This window comes from Budorcas taxicolor, chromosome 20 (genome assembly GCF_023091745.1).
Source record: "Budorcas taxicolor isolate Tak-1 chromosome 20, Takin1.1, whole genome shotgun sequence".
NCBI lineage: Eukaryota > Metazoa > Chordata > Mammalia > Artiodactyla > Bovidae > Budorcas > Budorcas taxicolor.
The window spans coordinates 74,066,167-74,089,285 of NC_068929.1; the positions used below are offsets into that span (position 1 = coordinate 74,066,167).

Genomic DNA, 23,119 nt, shown 5'->3' on the forward strand with positions numbered 1-23,119 from the left:
AGCGAGCTCGCTGCAAAAGACCGGCGGGCAGGAGGAAAAAAGGGCGGCAGAGAACGCGACGGCTGGATGGCTCCTCCCATTCAATGGAGATGAGTTTGAGCAAAGTCCGGAGGTGGTGAAGAACAAGGAAGCCTGGTGTGCTGGAGTCCATGGAGTCGCAAACAGTCGGACACGACTTAGTGACTGAACCACAGAATTCCTTGTTTAGAAACGTCCCGGTGTGAAGTGTGACACCCATCCACCGCCTTCTGGAAGTTCTGGAATCGGATTTTGTATTTTGTCATAAGCCAACAATATGAAATGTTTCTGAGAACACCTTCGTGGTTTACGACGCAGACACTAACACCACCGTCAGCTTTCCGGAGACAGAGCAGTGTCCCTGTGGCAGTGCAGACCGTGTTCGGGAGACGAACGGTTTCCATTCATGCTAGGAAAGTCTCCCTACCTCGGGCTTCCCCTGCGGCTCAGCCAGCATGGTACTCATCACACAGCCTGCTTCTTCTCCTCCTTTTAAAACTGTTTTCCATGTTGGTTTCTAGTCGCTGAGAACACACTTCCCAAGGCTACGCCCAGTCCCCCACTGGCAGAAACAAGCCAGCTTGAAACCTCGCAGTGCTCACAGGGTGAACTTCCAGGAGAGCCACCCACGGTCCCAAGGGTTACCAGCGGGGCAGACCAGAGCAAGCAGGATGGACACGAAACTCCGCCGGTGACGGAGGGAGAGCGGAGGCCTCTTTAAATGCTATGGCCACGAAGAAAAGTAATTTCTGACCAAGTTTTGTAAAGTTATGAAATATTAACCATTTGTTCAGCCATTCAGTGTTTGGGGAACTCAGGTGTATCATTTGTGCAAGCCTCCCAAGACCCAGAAGCTTCCTCTTTCTACTCGAACATCCTGTGTCTGGGTTCGGGTGAGACGTCATTAGGGTCACTGCTTTGAACCGTGCCCCTGGACCTGGGTCTCTGTGGCTGGGCCGGAAGGTGAGGCCCCTGCTCCTCCTGGGGTTGTGAGCCTCTGGGCAGGCCCTCTGACCGGTCTTCGTGGCGCTTGTAGAGGGCAGGGCGGCTCTGGGTGTAAAGAGAGTCACGAATGTGTGCCAGGAGCCTGCAGGTGGTGGCCCAGGGAACCCGCGGCTCCGTTTCTCCCCTTCCTTTGCCCTACCCATGGGATGGGTGATTAACAGAGAGCTGGTCTGGGGATTTCTGTTTATGGTGAGGACCATGGAAGATCCCGCAAAGACAAAGTACAGCCTGGAGCCAAGGAAACCAAGCCCGCAAGGCACGTGCTGCTGCTGCCCACCGCCCGCCGCCCGCTGCCCACCGCCCGCCGCCCGCGCCGGGGAAGGCTCCAGGAACTCCCCTGCGGAATGGTCGAGGATGCATCTGCGCCCCCTCGGTTTCCCCAGGCCCGCCAGGCAGGGGCGGTGGTCCATTCTCTCCTTCGCACAAAGTTACGCATTCGCTGCCATGAGCCCCTTCTGGACCCCAGAGCATCCCTCGCTGCACGGTCACGGCCCGCGTGTTAAAGCAACCAACCCGAAGGACCTGCTCCCCGGGGACGCCGAACACACCAGGGCCCCCCACCCAGGGACCCTGCCTTCTGGTCCCCTCCCTCGGTACCACAGAGCCTTTCCACTGTGCGACCGCTCGCGCGACCCCTGCGCCCTGAGAGGGCGGGCGGCGCGGGGCTGCGGAGACCGCCCGGGGGCGGCCGCGCGGAGGGGCCCAGGCCCTCGTCGTACCTGGGCGCGAACACAGGGGCCACGTCCGCGGGCCCGAGGGCGCGCAGGGGGGCGGGGCTGCGGGCCTCCGCGGCCCCGCCCCTTCCTCCGCGCGGCCCCGCCCCTTCCTCCGCCCGGACCCCTGCTCCTCCGCGCGATGCCGCGCGCGCCCAGGTGCCGGGCGGTGCGCGCCCTTCTGCGGGCCAGCTACCGGCAGGTGCTGCCCCTGGCCGCCTTCGTACGGCGCCTGCGGCCCCAGGGCCGCCGGCTGGTGCGGCGCGGGGACCCGGCGGCCTTCCGCGCGCTCGTGGCTCAGTGCTTGGTGTGCGTGCCCTGGGACGCGCAGCCACCCCCTGCCGCCCCGTCCTTCCGCCAGGTGGGCCGTCCCCGGGGAGCCTGGGCGGGCCCGGCGGGGTGATGGCGGGGGCGGTGGGAGGGGACGTCCCCGTGTCCCCCGCGACGCACGGGTTGTCCCCGCAGGTGTCCTGCCTGAAGGAGCTGGTGGCCAGAGTCGTGCAGAGGCTCTGCGAGCGCGGCGCGAGGAACGTGCTGGCCTTCGGCTTCACGCTGCTGGCCGGGGCCCGCGGCGGGCCGCCCGTGGCCTTCACGACCAGCGTGCGCAGCTACCTGCCCAACACGGTCACCGACGCGCTGCGCGGCAGCGGCGCCTGGGGGCTGCTGCTGCGCCGCGTGGGCGACGACGTGCTCACCCACCTGCTCGCGCGCTGCGCGCTCTACCTGCTGGTGCCCCCTACCTGCGCCTACCAGGTGTGCGGGCCGCCGCTCTACGACCTCCGCGCCGCCGCCGCTCCTCGGCCCACGCGGCAAGTGGGCGGGACCCGGGCGGGCTTCGGACTCCCGCGCCCGGCCTCGTCGAACGGCGGCCGCGGGGAGGCCGGGGCACTCCTGGAGGCGCGGGCCCAGGGCGCGAGGCGGCGTCGGGGCAGCGCGCGAGGACGACTGCCTCCAGCCAAGAGGCCCAGGCGCGGCCTGGAGCCCGGGCGGGATCTCGAAGGGCAGGCGGCCCGCGGCCCGCCCCGCGTGGTGACACCTACCCGAGACGCTGTGGAAGCCGAGTCTCGGGAGGGCAACGTGCCCGGGCCCTGCCGCCCCTTTCTGGGCGGCGAGCGGGGTGTCAGCTCCGCGTCCTGGCGGCTGTTACCCCCAGAGGGCGAGCCGGGTGCCGGAGCGTGCGCTGAGACCAAGCGGTTCCTCTACTGCTCCGGAGGCGGCGAACAGCTGCGCCGCTCCTTCCTGCTCTGCTCCCTGCCTCCGAGCCTGGCCGGGGCGCGGACACTCGTGGAAACCATCTTTCTGGACTCGAAGCCCGGGCAGCCAGGGGCTCCCCGCCGGCCGCGCCGCCTGCCCGCGCGCTACTGGCAGATGCGGCCCCTGTTCCGGAAGCTGCTTGGGAACCACGCGCGGTGCCCCTATGGCGCGCTGCTCAGGGCGCACTGCCCGCTGCCGGCCTCTGCGCCCCCGGCGGGGCCAGGCCATCAGAAGCGCCCTGACGCGGGCGGCTGCCCCTCGGAGAGGCCGGCGGCTGCTCCCGAGGGCGAGGCGAGCTCGGGGCGCCTGGTCCAGCTGCTCCGCCAGCACAGCAGCCCCTGGCAGGTGTACGGCCTCCTGCGGGCCTGTCTTCGCCGCCTGGTGCCCGCCGGCCTCTGGGGCTCCCGGCACAACGAGCGGCGCTTCCTGCGGAACGTGAAGAAGCTCCTCTCCCTGGGGAAGCACGGCAAGCTCTCGCAGCAGGAGCTCACGTGGAAGATGAAGGTGCAGGACTGCGCGTGGCTGCGCGCGAGCCCAGGTGAAGCTTCTGGTGGGGGGGTGCTTCTCGATAGCTCCCCATCTCCGCTCTCGGCCTCTGACCCTCTCTCCCACCCAACTTGCGTGGATACCGGACTTCATGGAGGTTCTGGGCCTGGGAAGGGGCAGTGGAGGGGGGGACTCGTGGAGGGCAGGGCCGCACCTGCAGGTGGGGCACCTGGAGCCCCCGGTGGGCGTGGCTTCGGTGGTTCATCTTCTGTTTCTGACCTCAAGGTTAACTGCCTTGAACGATGCCCCCTGATAGGAGTGGGAGCTGGGCTGAAAACCCTCGTGGGTGGGGCTGGGAGGTAAGGCTCGGGGTTCCCCAGCCGGCGCTGGTCAGCCGTCTGCAGACCCAGTGAGTTCTCCTGTGTGTCCACCAGGCCAGGGCCACTGGCGGCCGGTGCGGGAGGACTGTGTCCTTGACTGAGGCCCCGGGCTGGGCGGGCACAGAGGGGAGAGCCGGCTGCCGGCCGGGTCCCAGGACAGTGGGCAGCTGCTGGGGTGCAATGGGACTTTCTGTGAAGCTGGGCCTTTGGGGCCCCTCCCTGTGTGGTGGTCTGGGTGTGATGTGGGGCTCCTCCCATGCAGCCACCGCCCAGCATGTGTGCAGTGCAGAGCCAGGAGCAGCAGGGCCAGCCCCTTCTGTGCGCTCCCCGGTCTCACCCCTAAAGTCCTGAGAGCTTGACACCCAGAGCTGGAGCCAGGTTTGGCCCCCTCGTTGACTCATGAGTCAGCTTTGCTCATGAGTGTCTGCTGCTGCTGCTGCTAAGTCACTTCTGTCGTGTCCGACTCTGTGCAGCCCCAGAGACGGCAGCCCACCAGGCTCCCGCGTCCCTGGGATTCTCCAGGCAGGAACACTGGAGTGGGTTGCCACCATGAGTGTCTAGCGACTCTCTTTACCTTAAAGTCTGTTTCCCTGCCTCCCCACTTGCCAGTGTTTACTGCTCGTGCTGTTTGCCCTTATCTGGGTTTTACCTTCAGCCTCTCCTGTCCTGTGAGCACGGGTAGCGTAGGTGCCGTATCGCGGCCCTGAGCCAACCTTCTACGCGTCTGTCCGATCCCGTCTGACCGTCTGTGCGGCTTCCCTGGCCTTACACTTCTCTGTGCTGACCCGGTCTGGGCGCGTCTTTCTCATCTTCCCAATTTGCCGCTCTTCCTGCGTCCTTATTCCATTTCCCGGTGTGCACTTTTTCACGTGTGGGTGTCTCGTCTGGAACTAGCTTCGTGTTCTCCGTTGCCCTCGGGGTGGCTTCCTTCCAGCCGTAGCCTCGCGTGTTGGGATCGGATCACAGCTGAACTGCCTCCGGCTCAGCCAGCCCTGCTCTCACTGGCCCCTCGCAGTCGGTGTGGGCGTGGCTTCACCCCCTCCTCTTTCCTTCGCTGGCTACTCACCGTCCTGCCCCAGACCGCCTCCGGGCCCCCTTCCTTGTCCTCTGACCCGGTTTCTGCCGGTGAGGCCCTGGCTCTGTCGGCGCTGAGGCCCCTGTGGCACAGCGTAAACCACAGAGGCCCCTGGGGCGTGTGTCCGGAGCCGGCAGCATTGGGCATTCCTCAGCACGCGGGGCCGCCTCTACGTGCCCCTCGTGTTCAGCCTGCAAACCCCCGGGCATTTCCAGCCCCTGCGGCCCAGTGGTGATGCCTGAAACTGCAGCGCGGGGCCCCCCCCATCCCCCCGCGCCCCGCCCCCCCCGGCGCGGACAGCAGCCCCGGCTCCCCTAGTCTGCGTGCGCAGTGACAGGTGCTGGGGCTCTGGGTCCACGCTGTCCGGCAGGAACATACGTGAGCGCCATGACTCATTCAGAATTTTCCAGTAGCCACAAGAGGAAAAAGAAAGGGGAACCTCATTTAAAAACATTTTCTATCAAAGCGCAGCGATCCGGTAGCATCGCTTTAGCCCGTGATCTGGGGAGGCTCCTTGCCTAGTTACCCGCCTTCTCTGGCCCCTGCTCCTAGTCGCTGTGGACTCGGAGGCCGTGGGCAACCATCCCAGCCTGCGGGGGGCAGCGTGGAGGGCGAGCACCGGCTTCTCTCCTCCCAGGGGCTTGCCGCGTGCCCGCCGCAGAGCACCGCCGGCGCGAGGCCGTCCTGGGCCGCTTCCTGCGCTGGCTGATGGGCGCCTACGTGGTGGAGCTGCTCAGGGGCTTCTTCTACGTCACGGAGACCACATTCCAGAAGAACCGGCTCTTCTTCTTCCGGAAGCGCGTCTGGAGCCAGCTGCAGCGCCTGGGCGTCAGGTACGCGGGGGGACACCCGCGCCCGCACGCACGGACCCGCCTGTCTGCGCCGGCCGCCTGGGGCACCGGGGGCACCGTGAAGCAGGCCGCCCAGGGGCTGAGTGCCCGCGTGGCAGCCACGAGCTCTGTCCCCTCCTGCCGTCTGTGTCCTCTGTGAAGGCCTGGGTGGCTGTCAGTGGACAGGGACCCAGCCGGGATGGGTTGAGGAGCCGCCTGAGACAAGAGCTGGGCCTTTCCAGGGTTCCGCGAGAGATCTTGGCTGAGCGTCTGGGCGAGGGAGGTGCTCTGGGTCAGGGGCAGAGCCAAGGTCCCCGAGTCAGGAGCTAAGTGGGGGTCCCCAAGCATGTGGGCCGGGGTCCCTGAGTCAGGAGCAGATCAGGGGTCCCTGAGTACATAGGCTTGGGTCCCTGAGTCAGGAGTGGATCAGGGGTCCCTGAGCACGTGGGCCAGGGCCCGTGTCCTCTGGCATCTGGGGAGCCTCTTGAGGCCCTTACCGTGGGTCTGAATGAAGGCACCCCATTCAAGCATTTCCTGGCATGTAAACTGAAGTGGGCAGCCCGGCTCTTCTTGTGGGGCCCCTGTGGCCTGTCCCCCGCCTGGTGGACGCTCGAGTCCCGCCACGGGCTTCCTTCGGGGCCACCAGCCCAGGAAGCATACTCCCTGCAATGGCCAAGAGGTGGGAGGACCCCTGCCCATCCCTGTGGATGGTTTTGGGGTGAAGGCTGAAGCTTACGGATGACCAAGAGCCGGCTGGTCCGTGGGGAGACGATTCTGCTCCTCCCAGGGGTTCCACCAAGCACCCCTGGCCTGTTCCAGGAGGAGAACATGGGGTCCCTGCCCACCAGCCTCCTTCAGACCCCAGAAGTACCTGATGGCCAAGCTGCCCACACCCACTCCAGACCCCAGGGTCTCCCCAGCGAGCCATCTTGTCCAGTCCTGGTCTGAGCTCTGTCCACCAGGAACCGGGCATACCGGTCATGAGCTTTGCCCACTGCATGGGCACGGGCACCCACCAGGCTGACCTGCCCTGGCTGCCTGCGGGCACCTCTGTTTCAGACAACACTTAGAGCGTGTGCGGCTTCGAGAACTGTCAGACGCAGAGGTCAGGCAGCACCAGGAGGCCAGGCCGGCCCTGCTGACGTCCAGGCTCCGTTTCGTCCCCAAGCCCGGCGGGCTGCGGCCCATCGTGAACATGGGCTGTGTCGAGGGCGCCCCAGCGCCGCCCAGGGACAAGAAGGTCGCTGCTCACGTTGTTCTGGGCCGAGCGCGTAGAAACCCAGGCCCAGTGGCTGTGCCCAGAGTCCCGGGGCGTCTGGGGGCCGCGGTGAGGTCCTGGGGAGCCAGGGGCCATGGCTGGAGGACTCCTGGGTCCAGAGAAGGAGCTCCCAGTGAGGCCTGTCCTGCAGGGTGCCAGCCGGGCTCTGAGAGCCCTCTGTGCCCCCCTGTCTCCTGGAATCCCCCAGGGGGCCATTGTGCTCTCGGGATGCCGGGCAGAGGGGTATGTGGCGTCTGTTACCAGCCTGCCGGGGTCCCCAGGACCTCACCCCTGTGCTTGGCCCCTGTGACTGTCCCCCAACACCGCCCCCCCCACCACCCCTGCATCACCAGCAGCTCCTGCCCCTTCCAGAGCCCCCTGGAGTGATTGGGGGTGATTCTACCATTAGTGACAAAGAGAAGCCGTCACTGTTGGTGGGGGCTTGTCCATGAGCAGTGACACATGGCTCACCCGCTGTGGGGGTGTTGTCCCCCAGGAGGCAGCGTCCCTTTTGCTGGGTGGGAGGACCAGGCGAGGGGAGGGACCCAGGGTTTGGCTGCTTGCCTTTTCCACAAGTGGTGTCCGTGATCCCAGGATGGGTCCCTGGGGAGACCCGGGGTCTGAAGTGGGTGTGGACAGCTTGGCCATATGGTCTTTCTGGGGTCTGAGGGGGGCTGGTGGGCAGGGGGCAGCAGAGAGCAGGGACCTGTCCCTTGTCCCTGGGGGCTGTCTGACCCCGAGTCCCCTTGGGGATGGCCCCTGGGGGCTGTCTGACCCTTGGTGTCCCCTTGGGGATGGCCCCTGGGGCTGTCTGACCCTTGGTGTCCCCTTGGGGACGGCCCCTGGGGCTGTCTGACCCTTGGTGTCCCCTTGGGGACGGCCCCTGGGGACTGTCTGACCCTTGGTGTTCCCTTGGGGACGGGCCCTGGGACTGTCTGACCCTTGGTGTCCCCTTGGGGACGGCCCCTGGGGCTGTCTGACCCTTGGTGTCCCCTTGGGGACGGCCCCTGGGGCTGTCTGACCCTTGGTGTCCCCTTGGGGATGGTCCCTGGGGCTGTCTGACCCTTGGTGTCCCCTTGGGGATGGTCCCTGGGGCTGTCTGACCCTTGGTGTCCCCTTGGGGACGGTCCCTGGGGCTGTCCAACCCCGAGTCCCCTTGGGGACGGCGCCTGGGGGCTGTCTGACCCTTGGTGTCCCCTTGGGGATGGCCCCTGGGGCTGTTTGACCCTTGGTGTCCCCTTGGGGACGGCGCCTGGGGGCTGTCTGACCCTTGGTGTCCCCTTGGGGATGGTCCCTGGGGCTGTCTGACCCTTGGTGTCCCCTTGGGGAGGGCCCCTGGGGCTGTCTGACCCTTGGTGTCCCCTTGGGGATGGCCCCTGGGGCTGTCTGACCCCGAGTCCCCTTGGCCATAGTTGCTCTGGCGACACTCCCATCTGGGCTGGGCCCGCAGGTGCAGCATCTCAGCTCGCGGGTCAAGACGCTGTTCGCGGTGCTGAACTACGAGCGAGCTCGGCGTCCCGGCCTCCTGGGGGCCTCGGTGCTGGGCATGGACGATATCCACAGGGCCTGGCGGGCCTTCGTGCTGCCCCTGAGGGCCCGAGGCCCAGCCCCTCCACTCTACTTCGTCAAGGTGGGTGCCCATTCCCACCCCTATGGAGAGAACCAGGGCTGCAGGAGACCCTGTGGGTCTGGCCCAGCTGATGTGGGAAGTGACCGCCTCCTACAGCCCCGTGTGTGCCAGAATGGGTCACCCCTGGTGGAGTCACGTCCATGTTAAACGTGACTCTCAGCTTCTCCTGTGAGCTGCAAGACAGGGGCCCAGCTCCCGGGGCAGAGGCTCTGTGCCTCTGGAGTACTCTGGGAGTGCACCCCATTTCCCTGGGGCTCCTGCCCTCCCTTCAGGGAAGGAGACACCTGCTCGGACCCTGGGCGGGGTGCCCTGTGTTGTGCCCTGGTCGTCCAGGATGCCAGCCTGCAGCTCAGAGAGGGCATGCAGGCCAGTCCGAGGGGTGCTCAGAGTCCAGGGGTGTGGGGAGTCTCAGAGAGAGCCCCCGGGGGGCAGGGATGGGGGTACAGGCTCTCCCCATCCCTCATGTTCGATTCACCCCAGTACTGGCTGATGGCAGGTCAGGACGAGCCGGACCCAAAACTCGGGGTTAGGGGTGAACGTGTCCTCAGGCCCCCTGTTCCCACATAGGCGGACGTGGTGGGGGCCTACGATGCCCTCCCCCAGGACAGGCTGGCAGAGGTGATTGCCAACGTGCTGCAGCCGCAGGAGAATATGTACTGCGTGCGCCACTGCGCCGTGGTCCGCACTGCGCGCGGGCGCATGTGGAAATCTTTCAAGAGACACGTAAGACCCACGGGGCCTGTGCAGTGCCGGGGCGTGGCCTGCGGGGGCGGGGGGCGCACGCTCAGCACTGGAGCCGCGAGGACCGCTCTTGCTGCCACTCCCGTCCGGTCCGCCCCTGCCCTAGGCCTGACTGCACGTGAGCGGGGGACCCTGGCGGCAGCAGAGCCACACGGGTGTCCCGAGGTGTCCCCACGGCCACAGAGCAGCACCGTGTGTGCCCCGGGGCGGGGGTGGGGGCGGGGCGGGGGGGCGTCCTTCAGCAACTCCGAGGCTGCGCCGCCTTCTGCACGCGCGTGCGTCATGGGGTGGGCGGCGGGGCCGCTTCTCCCCCCAGGGATGGGGGCCTCAGGCCAGGAAGGGCTGGAAGAGGACGCGGGCGCTGGGTGGACCCCGAGGCCGTGGGGGCTTCTAGCGCTTGTCTCCTGCCCAGAGCAGCGTGTGTACCCGGAGACAGACGTGGGTGGACTCCCGGGAAGCGCTGGGGAGGGCGCACAGGAAACCTGGGCCCAGGCACCGCTGAGCGTGTTTGTGAGTCCAGGGAGTGTGATGCAGGGAGCTTGGGGGGATCTTGGATGTGTGGCACGGGTGGGGCAGCACCCAGAGGACGCCCCCCGGCCCCCCCAGGCCTCCTCCTCCGACAGGCAGCAGGCTCACCTGTCTCTAACCTTGTGATGTGAAGCAAGCATGCTCTCCCTCCGGTCCGGTTTCGGGGGTCTGGGGCCCAGTGTGGCGGCCTCCGATGCTACCGGCTGAGGCCCAGCCTTCCGCCGGGTGGGCGTCTGCTGGTTCATGCCTGGATGTGGATCCAGGCGGTTGCCAGCAGCCCTGTGATGCGCTGTTTGTGGAGACAAACCCTCGTCCCAAATCCTGTGGGGCGGATTCCAGGCTTGTGTCATTTTAGGAGACATCACCCGAGAGGTGCCAGGTGTGGTCCCGCGGGCCTCAGAGGGTCCAGCGGGCGGTGTTGGGGGCCCGGAAGGGCAGGGCTGCAGCCTGCGGCCAGGCCGCAAGGTGGGACCACACAGGCCCGTCTCTGGGACCAGGTCCAGGGGACCGGGCTCTGGGCACCTCGTGTGTCAGCTGCCCGGCTGGCACGTCCTCTGGGGGCATTGGGGGGCGCCCGTCCAGTCTCCCCACGTGGGACCGTCTGCCTCCTTTGTTGTCTGAGGGGATACGCCCACGTTCTGGGGACAAGCCTCTGGGCAGTCCTGGGTGCTGTCTCAGCCTACCCTGCCTTTGCCGTTGCAAGTGGAGGCTCCGTGAACAGATGCTTTTCACTTTGACGGACCCAGCTTCTCTGCCTGAAACCGTGTTGTGCTTGCGCGGCCCGCCTGCTGTCCGCCTGACCCCTGCTCTGTCAGGATGTTTGTTATCCCAGCTGCCGCATTCAGGCGGGGCCGGTTTATTTTAATTAATTAATTAGGCTGCCCCAGATCTTAGTTCCAGCGTGGGGAATGAGTCCCTGGCCAGGGACCGAACACGGGCCGCTGCTTTGGGAGCTTGGCGTCCTAGCCACTGGGCCGCAGGGAAGTCCCTGGGGCCTGTTTTGAACCAGCTTGTGCGCCGATGCTGTGATGTGCCCGTCTCTCCTCCAGTCTGGACTCCGCAGGCCTGTCTTCTGGTTCACGCGTCTGCCCTTCTCTGTCTCTAGTTTTAAACGCATCTAACCAGCCCTTAAGCTGGGCAGCCTGTTTTTCAGGTTTGGAAATCCATGTTGGTTTTTCTCACAGGTTCCCGGTCTCTGGTTGACTGCCTCAGCTTTGCCTGTTGTGTGAGCAGTGTTATCTTGACTGATTTTAAAAATTCCAGAAACTGGCGCCTCCCGGGCCCACAGGCAGTCTCCTCCTGTGTCTGTCTGTCGTGTGAGAGGTTTTGGTCACACCTGGGCCTGTTTTTCCACAAAGCGCAGACTTTGAACGGGAGCCGTAATGGGTGGGCTTGTGAGTCCTCCTCGGCGGGTGGTGTCTCCCCGACAGTGCCGCTGTGACCTGAGTCCTGCAAGGGTTTCTTGCGGACAGCGTGGCGTCTGGCCTGCCCTACTCCCCCTTCCCCGGTGTCTGCTGCAAGGGGCCCCCAGGCCCAGCCCCCTGGCTGCTAGGACCGCGTGCTCAGCTCAGCGTGGCTCCTGGGGTGCCTGAGTGAGGGTCCTTGCTCTGCAAGCCCCCCTGAGACGCCGTCAGTCCTGGCTGCTTCAGTTCAGTCCAGTCTCTCAGTCGTGTCCGACTCTTTGCGACCCCATGGACGGCAGCACGCCAGGCCTCCCTGTCCATCACCAACTCCCGGAGTTCACCCAAACTCGTCCTTGCTGCTTAGTGGCCCTGAACCCCACAGTCTTTCTGCTCAGTGGATCCCAGCCTCGGGGAGAGGTCAGGGGGGAGGTGGGATGCACCCTGAAAACCAAGACCCCAGCCCGTCTGTGTCCACACCTCCCCGGCGCCCCCGGCGGCCTGGCATTTTCTGCCCGGTCACAGTGGCCGTGGCCAGCCCCCCAGACTCTGACCGCTGTCCTGAACACCATGCTGTCGGGGGCGGGGTGTCCACCCACCTCACCCTGTCCTCGGCCGGCAGGTGTCCACCTTCTCGGACTTTCAGCCGTACCTGAGGCAGCTCGTGGAGCATCTGCAGGTGACAGGCTCGCTGAGGGACGCCGTGGTCATCGAGCAGGTGGGTGCGGGCGCCCACAGCCCGTGGGCTGGCCGGTCCAGACGTGCCCCTGCCTTAGGGCACCTCCTCCCGCACCCCCGCCGTCCGTGGCCCCTCTGCACTTTGCTGCCCGTCTTCTCCCTCTGTTTTGGCCTTGAGGCCACAAGAAGGCGCATCCACCTCCTCCAGGAGGGCAGAGGGCTTGCCCCGAAGACCTGCCCCTGCCTGAGCCCTGTGGGGACGCACTTCCTGTGTGAGCGGGTTCCCCAGCGGGGCCTGGGCCCTCAGGGCTCCCTGCCGCACGTGGGGCTCCCTGCCGCCTCCCTGGGTGCGGGCCCATTCCCCCAGGCCACTTGCCGGCCCAGAGTGGCGTCCACTCCAGCCCAGTGCCCGCCTGCCTCTGCAGAGCTGCTCCCTGAACGAGCCTGGCAGCAGCCTCTTCAACCTCTTCCTGCACCTGGTCCGCAGCCACGTCATCAAGATCGGGGGCAGGTAGGTCTGGGCCCCGCCTGCCCGCTCAGCGCCCGCTCAGCACCCCAGCCCCATGGCCAGGGCGGCAGCACACGGCCCTCCACTTATGGGACGTGCTTGGGGTCAGAGGGCAGCTGGGGGTTCTCTTAACGTGTGTGAAAGCACATCTGCTCTGGTGGCGCCTGTGTGAGACCCCTCTGGGTCCAGGGGGCTTCGGGCTCGTGGCCTCGGCTGTTAGAGGTCAGTCTAGACCCTGGGGCCTTCTCAGGGGTCATGAATGTGCTCCAGGCTCAGGGGACTTTCTGCTTAAAGGATGTGCCTTCGTTATCATTACGTTCCGAGTAACTACAATGCTCCCGGCAAGGCAGTTCCGGTAAAATATAAAATAGCACAGACTCCTGGGGAGGCGCGGTGCCTGCTGCGCAGCAGGGGCGAGTTCGCACGCGAGCACAGGTCTGCACACGCGTGGAAATGGCACCAGGCGGAGGAGATCCTTCTCTGCGGGACAGGCCTGGAGCCTGACTCCTCCCCAGGGCCACCACCCCTCGTGGAGTGGGGTCGTGCTGCGTGTGGCAGGGCTTCGTGGGGGTGTGACAAGCGTGTTGATTTGCGTCCCCAGGTGGGAGCGGTGCGCGCACACCTGTGTGTCTGCGCGTGTGTGTGTAGATGTGAACGTGAGGCTCGCCGTGGCCAGCCCACCTGCTGACCGCGTCCTGCCCCCCAGGTCCTACATCCAGTGTCAGGGGATTCCCCAGGGCTCCATCCTGTCCACCCTGCTCTGCAGCTTCTGCTACGGGGACATGGAGAACAAGCTCTTCCCCGGAGTCCAGCAGGACGGGTACGGCCCCCGGGCCGGCGGGCGCGGCCCCCGTGGCAAAGGGCGTGGCGCCGTGGCGGTGGGCGTGCCCCTGTGTTGGTGGGCGTGGCCCCCATGGCGGAGGGTACACCCCTGTGCGGGCAGGCGCGGGCCCCGTGGCGGCGGGCGCGGCCTTGTTGGGGCCCCTCTGTTTCCGGTCTTGGGTGCAGAGGGTGCTGCGTGCGGCTGGGAGGCGGTGCTCAGCAGGCCTCGAGCAGGGAGTGAGCGTGGCTTGCCCCGTGGCCAGGGCGTGTGGGCGGCACCGAACCCGTCTGCTCCCAGCCCGACTGCTGGGACTGCTGGGCCCTGCTCGTCCCGGCCGGAGCCGAATCCCACGGACACTGGTCTGTGGTTGGCTCTCTGGAGAAGGTCACTTTATTCGCGTCCGGCTGAACTCAGACATTACACCTGGCACCGTTCACCGGCCCCAGGAGGACGCCGGGGGCGCATGGCGTGTGTGGGCGTGCGGCGGTGTGTCAGGGTCTGCCCTCACCGTGGGCTCTCTCCATGCCCAGGGTGCTTCTGCGCCTGGTGGACGACTTCCTGCTGGTCACCCCTCACCTAACGCGGGCCACAGACTTCCTCAGGTGAGGTCCCCCGTGTGTGCGTCTCTGCACGCGCCTCCCAGCTCGTGTCCTGCAGGCGTGTGAACAAGGTCCTCCTGTGCGTCCCCGCACCTCTGGGGAGCGTCCTGCGGCGCGGTCTCAGGGCTCCAAGAGCCTGGCGTATGGTCCCAGCGTCCACTCACGTTTCAGGGCTGGCCTTGGGGCGCCCCTGCTCCCCTCCTCTGCCACCGGCCACCCCGGGCCCTGATCACAAGCAGCAGGTCGCTCCACAGAGCCGGGCCGTGTCCAGCCTTCCGTGGGGGCCCGAGGTCCCAGCCCACCCTCCGTGGCCCGCCTGCCTCTCTGGGTGCTGGGTACGCCGCCCAGCGCCCCCGAGACACCCAGTGTGGCCCTGTCCGTCCGGCGCTCACACGGCGCCCGGCCACAGGACCCTGGTGCGTGGCGTGCCCGAGTACGGCTGCCAGGTGAACCTGCGGAAGACGGTGGTGAACTTCCCCGTGGAGCCTGGGGCCCTGGGCGGCGCGGCGCCCCTGCAGCTGCCGGCCCACTGCCTGTTCCCCTGGTGTGGCCTGCTGCTGGACACTCGCACCCTGGAGGTGCATGGCGACCACTCCAGGTGAGTGACGGGCCCGGGGCCCTGGGGGGTCAGAAGCCACACGGTGGGCGGCGGGGACTGGCTCTCCGAGTCAGCGGTTTTCCGAGTGTTTTTCATGAAAGGGAACCATGTAGCGGACTCGGGCGCAAGCGTGTTCCGGGGGAGGCGTGTGGCCGTGACCCGGAGAGGCAGGACCTGCCGGACACGAGCCCCAGGTCTCACTGGGCTCTGGGGTTCATGGTCTCCTCTGGTCCATCAGGGATGCGGCTTCAGGGCACGTGTTCGGCTCTGTTGGTCCCTCGCCGGCCGATCCCTCCTGTGGCCTCTCCGGGCCGTGTGGACGCGTCTGCGCCCCTAGCACCACGTGGTCACCCTCTGTGTTCAGCGTCTCTTCCTGGGCCCCCGTCCCCGTGGGTTAGGGACCTTGTGCTGAGCGTCTCCTCCTGGGCCCCTGAACCTGTGGGTTAGGGCCCGTGTGCTCAGCGTCTCTGCGTCTCTTCCTGGGCCCCTGAACCCGTGGGTTAGGGCCCCCCTTATGCGCTCATTTGACCCTAGTCGTCTTCTCAAAGGCCTTGTCCCCGAACGGCTGCGGGGGCGGGGCTCACCCTGTGAATTTGAGGATGCAGTTGAGCCCCTGGCGGCCCTCTCCCCCCGCCTCACCCTGGGATGGTGCAGCGAGCCCCAGGCTTTGCACAGACGTGGAGGGCTGAGGAGCAGTGTGGCTGCAAGCGTGTCCTCTGCTCTGTGAGGAACGAGCAGTCTCGGGGCGCTGCTGGATGGGGCTACCCTGTCCTGCACTGCTGGCCCAGTCCTGCTGGGGGGCTGGGGGCTGCCCCCAGGCGCTCCCTGGGAAGACGCGGGGCGGACGCTTGCCGTCCGCGGTTCCGTGTGTCCACCTGCTGCTCCCGACACCCCCTGCGTGTCCACGCACCGACTGCGCCGGCGAGTCGTGACCCGCCCTCTGTCGTGTCTGGGTGCTGGTGAAGCTGTGACCGTGAGGGGGACAGGTAGCCTTCCTGGCCAATCAGTGTAGCCGAGGGGCGGGACATCTAGGTGTGGGTCAGTGTTGGGTGGACACACTTGCTTCCCCGGACCCCACCCTGTCTCACAGTTACGCCCGGACGTCCATCAGAGCGAGTCTGACCTTCACCCAGGGCTTCAAGCCCGGGAGGAACATGCGTCGCAAGCTGTTGGCGGTCTTGCAGCTCAAGTGCCACGGGCTCTTCTTGGACCTGCAGGTGGGGGGCAGGGCCGCGGAGCATGGGGGCAGCTGGCCCCCCATGTGTTGTATTTCCTGGGGGAGTGGGTGGGCAGGTGCACACTTGTGTGTGAAAGGACATTGGTCATCACATACATGTACGTGTGACCGGGCGTGTGGGTGTGCATGTGTGCCTGTGTGTGAAAGGACATTGGTCATCACATACATGTACGTGTGACCGGGCGTGTGGGTGTGCACGTGTGCCTGTGTGTGAAAGGGCATCAGTCATCACACACGTGTATGCATGACCGAGCGTGTGGGTGTGGATGTTTGTGCAGCTGTGTGCATGCCTGTGCCCACAGTGCTCACCCCACCATCCTCGCCTGGTCCCTGCTCGTCCCCTTGGGCCGGGCCTTTGTGGCCCTTGCTTGTCCCCGTGGGGCCTGAACCGTCGTCCTGCCAGGCTCCCGCCCTCTCCCTTCCCACAGGCCTGGCCGCCTCTGAGGGCCCCTGGGGACCTGGTGGGTTTCCCCAGAGAGGCCACCGGGTTCTTACCAGGGCGACCCTTTTTCCTTCTCCGTTTGATGAGGCCATAAAGCAAACTCAGGAATGCAAAGCGAGAGGCGCCGCCAGCGTGTTCTTCTCTTTTCTTTCTGAAGGTGAACAGTCTCCAGACGGTTTTCACAAACGTGTACAAGATATTCCTGCTGCAGGCCTACAGGTGCGTCTGGTGGGGGATGGGGCCTCAGCCGCAGTGCCACGCTCGCCCGGGACCTGGGGGGGGCACGCTGTCCCCAGTGTGATAGGCAGCCCCTGTGTCCTTGGTGTCCTTGTCCACCCTGGGAACGCTGCTCTGTCCCCAGTGAGTACTCAGGGGTCTCGTCAACAGCGGGAGGGCTGCAGGGCGGGGCAGGGCAGGTCAGGGAGCAGAGATCAGTGTCTGCAGTGGCCCCCAGCCCTCAGGTGCCTCCAGGAGGGGCAGCGGGAAGCCACACCAATCGGCACAGACCAGCTTCCGGAACATTCCCCGCCCTGGGGCCATGCCACCCGCCAGGTGCTGAGCCGGGGCGCAGGCAGCTGACTGTGGAGTCCGGGGCTCGTCCACCCCTATCCAGGACCCCGAGCCAGGCTCAGCCTGCGTGGTCTCCGTGGAGCCCCTCGCGGGCAGCGTGGGGGGCGTGTCCTGACGGGGCCGCCGCCCCCAGGTTCCACGCCTGCGTGCTGCAGCTGCCCTTCAGCCAGCCGGTCGGGAGCAGCCCCGAGTTCTTTCTCCAGGTCATCACGGACACTGCGTCCCGCGGCTACACCCTCCTGAAAGCCAGAAACGCAGGTGCTTGGGCGCCCGGGGCTGAGGGCCTTCGGGGGCGGGGACTTGGGCTGCAAGTCACCCACACCTGCGGGCAGAAGACGGGGCCAGGGGGCCTCTACCTTGCTGGCGGCTCAGGCCCTCCACTGGCCTGTCGTCCGCTGCCAGCCTGGAGTGACCGGGCACCTAGGCACCGGCTGGGGATCCTCCCCTGCGTGCCCCACCTGCTCGCGGGCAGCCCTCCTGTCTCGGTGCCCTGGGCATTGGGTCAGCCAGGCCAGCGGGCAGCAGGAGGCCCTGGGCCGCCCTTGCCCACAGTGGGGAGGAGCCTGCTGAGGGGCCCCCATGTGCTTTGGGGTCACCAGCCCTCAGCTCGGCCTTCCTGGGGCATCCCTGTGCCTGCCCCCACGGCCTCGGCCAGGGCCCTGAGGACCCGTCCGAGGTCCCAGCTGTGCGGCCTGTGAGGCTTGTGCAGACTTACCGTCACTGTCCTTGTTCATGGAGGTTTCTTGGAGAAGTTGAAGGAAACATCTGTTGTCAGAATTGCCTGGGCTCCTATCGGGGTGGCGCCTGGGATGAAAGCGCTGGTTTTCCGCCCCTAACATTGTCCCACAAGCGCCCTGAGGGCTTTCCACCTGGAGGCCCCGGTCTCCCCAGCACGGTGTCGGGCAGGGCCTCAGTCATGCATGTCCCCAGGGGCATCGCTGGGGGCCAGGGGCGCCTCCGGCCTGTTCCCGTCTGAAGCGGCACACTGGCTGTGTCTCCACGCCTTCCTGCACAAGCTGGCTCGCCACCGCGCCACCTACAACCGCCTGCTGGGGGCTCTCCGGACAGGTGGGTGTGGGTGGACACAAGGCGGCCCCTTCGGGCAGGTGGGTGGGCCCAGGAGTTTCCACGAGCCGGGGTCACAGCCCCGCCCCGCCCAGGGCACACCCAGCCGGGTCACGCCGCCTCTCACTGCTCTTCTTGGGGCCTCCTCCCCAAGGCGTCTGCCCACCAGCCCCCTACCTGCGTCCCCTCGGGCGCTGTCCAGCTGCCCCCGTGGCTCCGGGCGTGATGGGTTGTCTCCCCTTGCTGAGGCTCGCACCCCTCAGCCCGCCGGCACACAGCCGGCCCAGCGTGGGTGCCCGCGTGGCCTCAGTGGTGTGCCTGGTGAGCAGCGGTCTCTGGCGCCCCCCGCAAGGGGCTCTGAGTGCATCCCCCCGCTCCACAGCCCAAGCGCGGCTGCACCGGCAGCTCCCAGGGCCCACACGTGCCGCCCTGGAGGCGGCGGCCAACCCCGCCCTGACCGCGGACTTCAAGACCATCTTGGACTGACCGTCAGCCCTGCCCACAGCCGGGGGTGGGCTCTGGAGCCCATGGGAGGGGCCCGCTCCACGGCGAAGCCTGGGCCCCCCCGAGAGCCCTGGGGAGGGGCCCCCGCTACCCTGTGCCCCTCCAGAGACCATGCATCTCCAGTAGCTGACCCCCAGGCCCGGCAAGACGTGCGGGAGAGCCTGGCAGGGTGGTCGGGCATTGGAACAGGGAGTTGGGGGGGGTTGTCACCCCTCTCCCCTGCACTGGAGTGAGGACACACGTCTGTCCAGTGGCTCAGGGGGGCCTCGGGAGCTGAGTGGGCCCTGCCCGCTGCTGACAGTGCGCCTGCGCCCCGCCCGGCCCTCGGTCCACGCCTTCCCCCCCACCCGCTGAGCTCGAAGTCCAGCCTGCTGGGCCTTCCCCGCAGTCAGCTGCTGGGGGCCCCGCCCTCACCCCGGCCCCACCGTCCCCCACGCCTGCCTGCTCCTCCACCTCCGTGGGCACCTGGTCCACGCCTTCCCCCTCCACCCGCTGAGCTCGAAGTCCAGCCTGCTGGGTCTTCCCCGCAGTCAGCTGCTGGGGTCCCCGCCCTCACCCCTGGCCCCGCCGTCCCCCCACGCCTGCCTGCCCCCCCCCCGCCTCCATGGGTACCTGGTCCCCGCTCAGCACTGGGCCGGGGTCATTTGCTCCTCTTCCTACCCTGCACCCCCCTATCACCGCAGCAGAGGAGGCCAGCGAGCCTCCGCCTGCCGTCTCCACAGCTTGTTGCCGTTTTTCTCTGGATGGTTGTATTAAAAGGCGTGTCCGTCAGTACCAGGTTCTGTGGTTATAAACACGCACACCCCCGGGGTGTCAGATGCTCCCGGGTCCCTGGCCTGGCAGGAGTTAGAGGGGGGTATCCTGGGGGCAGGGTGTGGCGGGAGGGGCCAGGGGGCCAGAGAGGACGCCCCTGTGGGCTGGCCCAGCACCCACCCTTCCTGCAGCGGCTTGGCCGTGCCCTATGCACACTCGGGAGACGGTGGACACGAAGATTCTAAGGTCTAGGATCCCCGATCTTGCCCGTCCCTTCACAGCAGGCCCTGGACTCTTTGTCTTTCCGGAGGGCCCGTGGAGTGGACAGCGCGGGCTGGGAACATGGGGTCCAGGCATGGGCCCAGCCCTCCCCCAGGGTGCTTGTCCCCCCACCTGTCCCCACGAGCTGGACCTGGGCAGGCGGACGGGCTTGGGTGGCAGTGCCGTGCGTCCACATGGGCTGCCCCTGACCCCCGGGTGACCCCGTCTCCTTGTGACTGCGGGGGCTCCGTTGCTCGCGCGCCGTTCTGTCCACTGAGCTGGACTCGGGTGGAGAAGCAGCGAGGCCTGGGCCGGGGAGTGCAGAGAAGGGCGCTGCTCGGGTCCCCGAGGGGGAGACTTCTGGGGGCCACACGGGGCTCGAGGCCAAGGGTTGTGCTTTGGGGGCCACATGGAGGGCCTGGGCAGACAGGTGGCCCTGAGGTCGTGGAGAGGTGCGGCGAGCGCCTAACCTGGTGGTGGCTAGCTGTCCCAGAGAGCTTGTCCCAGGAGGGCTGGGGCTCAGAGGTGAGGGGCAGCTTTCAACCTGAGCCCTCTGATGGGGGGCAGGGTGTGTACCACACAGCTGCTGGGTCCCTGGTCCCCTGGTGGGGGGTGAGCCACATAGCTGCTGGGTCCCTGGTCCCCTGGTTGGGGGTGGACCACACAGCTGCTGGGTCCCTGGTCTGGTGGGGGGTGGACCACACAGCTGCTGGGTCCGTGGTCTGGGGGGTGGACCACACTGGCTCAGCAGGTCTGGGCCTGTGAATCTTAAGTCCCGCATGCTGCTGAGGCTGCTCTGAGGGGTGGGGAGGTTGGAGGCTGCCCTGGGGACCGTCCCCCTTGCAGTGGCCCTGGGGCAGAGCCTTCAGTGGCCGTGGGGCCAGGGTCAGGGTCAGGGTGCTGGAGGTGGGTCAGGGAGAGGTCGTGGGCATGCGGCTCAGCCAGCAGGAAGAGGGGTGAGAGGTTATGGAGGGGCCTGTGAGAGCAGGGGTCCTCTCCTCAGCGCCCTGTCGGAGGCCTCTACGTCCCCCTGGGCCCAGGTCTGTGGGGCACCCTCCACCCCGGAGAATCCATCGTCGGGAGCTGCCGGTGTTCATCAGGACAGCGGGCCTGGCCTGCCCTGCTCTGTACTTGCCCTTAGACCCCTGCGGGCATGAGAGCAGGAGGGGCAGCTCAGTGTGCCACCTGGGGCAGCTGGCCACCTTGCGCCCTGTGCCTGGCACAAGCTCACCCTGATGACAGTGGCCGAGTCCCGAGGCTCCCTTCCGGGGTGTCGCTGGCGGGGCCGCGCACTGAGGCAGGGGTGGGCAAGTCGACCTTGGTCGGGGTTGCCGTGGGAGCGGCCCACTGCCGCTGAGCGCGGTGCCCGGCGCCGGCCGGCTGCTGCAGGCTGTGTCCAAGTGACCGGGTTGGTGCGTGCGTTTATGATGGACCCGAGTCCAGACGCACATCAGAAACAGCAAGGGACTGGCCCCACCCGCCCGCCTGGCGGGGCCCCCTCTGGGGAGGACTTACCGCTGCTCAGGGTGCCAGGTGCTTCGGGCAGGGGAAGGTGACCAGGACCCCACAGCTGTGTCCTGCTGACCCCCAGCAGCCCCTGCAGGCTCCCTGCGCCCCGGATGTCTTTCTGGCCTTTCCATAAAGGCCAGTCATCACTCAGCTTTCCAGTGTCCCCATGCCTCTAAAACTGTCTACTAAGTGCATTTTATCTCGATTTTACTCACAATCACTTGTATTTTTCCTGAAGTGTAGATCTTGGAAAGGGCATGTGTTTTCGTCAGGCTCAACTAAGACCTCATTCTGATTTATCATTTTTAAAACCACCACGCAGTTTCTCAGAGTGAAACATGAAAATGATGGAATTCTGAGAAACGAAAGAAGTCTAGTTTTCCAGGCTTCCCTAGATCTAAAGGGCTTCCCTGGTGGCCCAGAGGGTAAAGAACCTGCCTGCGATGTGGGAGACCTGGGTTCAGTCCCTGGGTTGGAAGGTCTCCTGGAGAAGGGGATGGCTTCCCACTCCAGTATGCTTGTCTGGAGAATGCCATGGACAGAGGGGCCTGACAGGCTACAGTTCACGGTGCCGGAAAGAGTTGCACACCACGGATCAACTTTCACTTCACCAGCTCTAAACTGCACGTGAAGTAGATACTCACATGCCCCCAGGTCTGTGTGCCGCCGGGAGTCACGGTGAGAAGCGAGTGCGGAGGGGGCAGGAGAGAGAGCAGGGGACAGGCCCCACCCGGGGCCCCCGGCCCCACATGCCTGCCCCCGCTCACCGCCATAACCCTGCCGCGTGCTGGTGCCTGGCCCTGGCATGCTCACTTGTGAAGGTTAGTGTGGGGCAGGGGGCTTCCCAGAAGCCTCAGCTCAGAGCCCTCCGAGTGCTGGTGGGAGGCAAGGTGGTGACCCCCAAACGTGCACAGGGACCCGGTGAACCCCAGAGCCCGAGAGCCCGTCCCGGACATGGTGGAGGCACATCGCAGTGGTTAGCAATCATCAGCTGGCCTGGCGGTGGGACGTGATCTGGACCCGCCTCCCGGGCGGGCTAGTGTGAGCCCGGGGTCCCTGCATGCAGAGGAGGGGGCTGAGGCAGACGCCGTGTTGGTGCTTCCACGGGGGTCAAGTGCAGGCCCCGCCCACCCCGTGCGGCTTAGGGCTCACTCCGGGGCAAACTTGCGCTGACCCGGCTTTAATACCCACTACTCTTAGGCAGGCGGCAGTGACCGGCCCTGTTTCCTGGGGTCCGAGGGCCCCAGCGCTGTGCTGGCCTCCCACGGGGCCATGTCAGAGGGCCTGGTTCAGCACCACGGACAGCACTTGCCTGCCTGGGGCTGAGCGCAGAGGGCCGGGCGCCCAGCACGATGCAGAGGACAGGCAGGGTCTCCCGAAGCCCACCTGTGTGTCCAGGGCCCCTCAGGACTGTCCCCGGCTGGTGGAGGAGGGCCAGAGCACTGGGGGGTGGGGGGAGGCGAGCGGGCCCGGAAAGGGCAGGTCTTGTCTGAGGCTGCTGGGACGGGGGCTTGGTGCAGGGAGGGACCCACACTCAGGAAGGAGGCTGGCCTTCCTCCCCTGCAGAGAATGGAGGCCTGTGTGACGATCGGCCTTCCCTTCCCTCAACTTGAAAGTCTCGAAAGAGTAAAGGGCAGTGCGTCTGAGCTAAGCTTGCGAAGAGCCAGCCTCGCAGCTAGCATCTCGGTGCCCCAGCTCCCTGGCCTTTGGGGAGGGGGGAGCAGCCCGTACTTCCAGGACGATTCTCTGTGCACCAGGTGCCCCGAGGTCCCCATCACGCACATCCAGGATAGACCCTCCCTGGGACCAGGGCTCAGGTAGAAAGAGGTGCTTCTGTGGGGCCGGGCCTCCATCCCAGCCCTGCGGCCTTCCTTGCAGATGGCCCTGCCTCACGCTGTCCATCCGGTGTGGGGTGTGGGTGGGCCTTCCCAGACGCCCTTCCCCCTACCACCAGTGTTTTGCCCGTGGACTCAGGGCACGGCCTCCCCGAGGGCCCCATGCAGAACCGCCGGCCACAGGGCCCAGGAGGCGGACAGCGGACTTAGCCCGTTTGGAGAGGAGCGTGGACTGACGTGGGAGCTGGGCAGCGCCGTGAGCGGGTCTGGAGGGCACGACAGTGTCGGGAACAACGACCACGGACCCTCGGGGCTGAGTGTGCGTGTATTGGTGCCACCCCCCGGCTGTGGCACAGGCAGGCCTCCCCGCCACCCTGGCCCCGTGCTCAGCAGGCCCTGCCACCCCGCGGCTTTGGGCG

At 66.6% G+C, this 23,119-nt stretch overlaps 1 protein-coding gene across 1 annotated transcript; it reads left to right on the forward strand.

Moving 5' to 3' along the window:
- The first annotated feature begins 1,878 nt into the window (after nucleotides 1–1,878).
- Nucleotides 1,879–18,324, forward strand: TERT (telomerase reverse transcriptase). Its single transcript, XM_052659291.1, has 16 exons — nucleotides 1,879–2,097; nucleotides 2,202–3,528; nucleotides 5,569–5,764; nucleotides 6,821–7,001; nucleotides 8,470–8,649; nucleotides 9,217–9,372; nucleotides 11,941–12,036; nucleotides 12,422–12,507; nucleotides 13,211–13,324; nucleotides 13,858–13,929; nucleotides 14,336–14,524; nucleotides 15,615–15,741; nucleotides 16,361–16,422; nucleotides 16,907–17,031; nucleotides 17,704–17,841; nucleotides 18,221–18,324. Exons 1-16 carry the CDS (start codon nucleotides 1,879–1,881, stop codon nucleotides 18,322–18,324), a joined length of 3,372 nt encoding a protein of 1,123 aa, XP_052515251.1.
- Nucleotides 18,325–23,119: the final 4,795 nt, after the last annotated feature.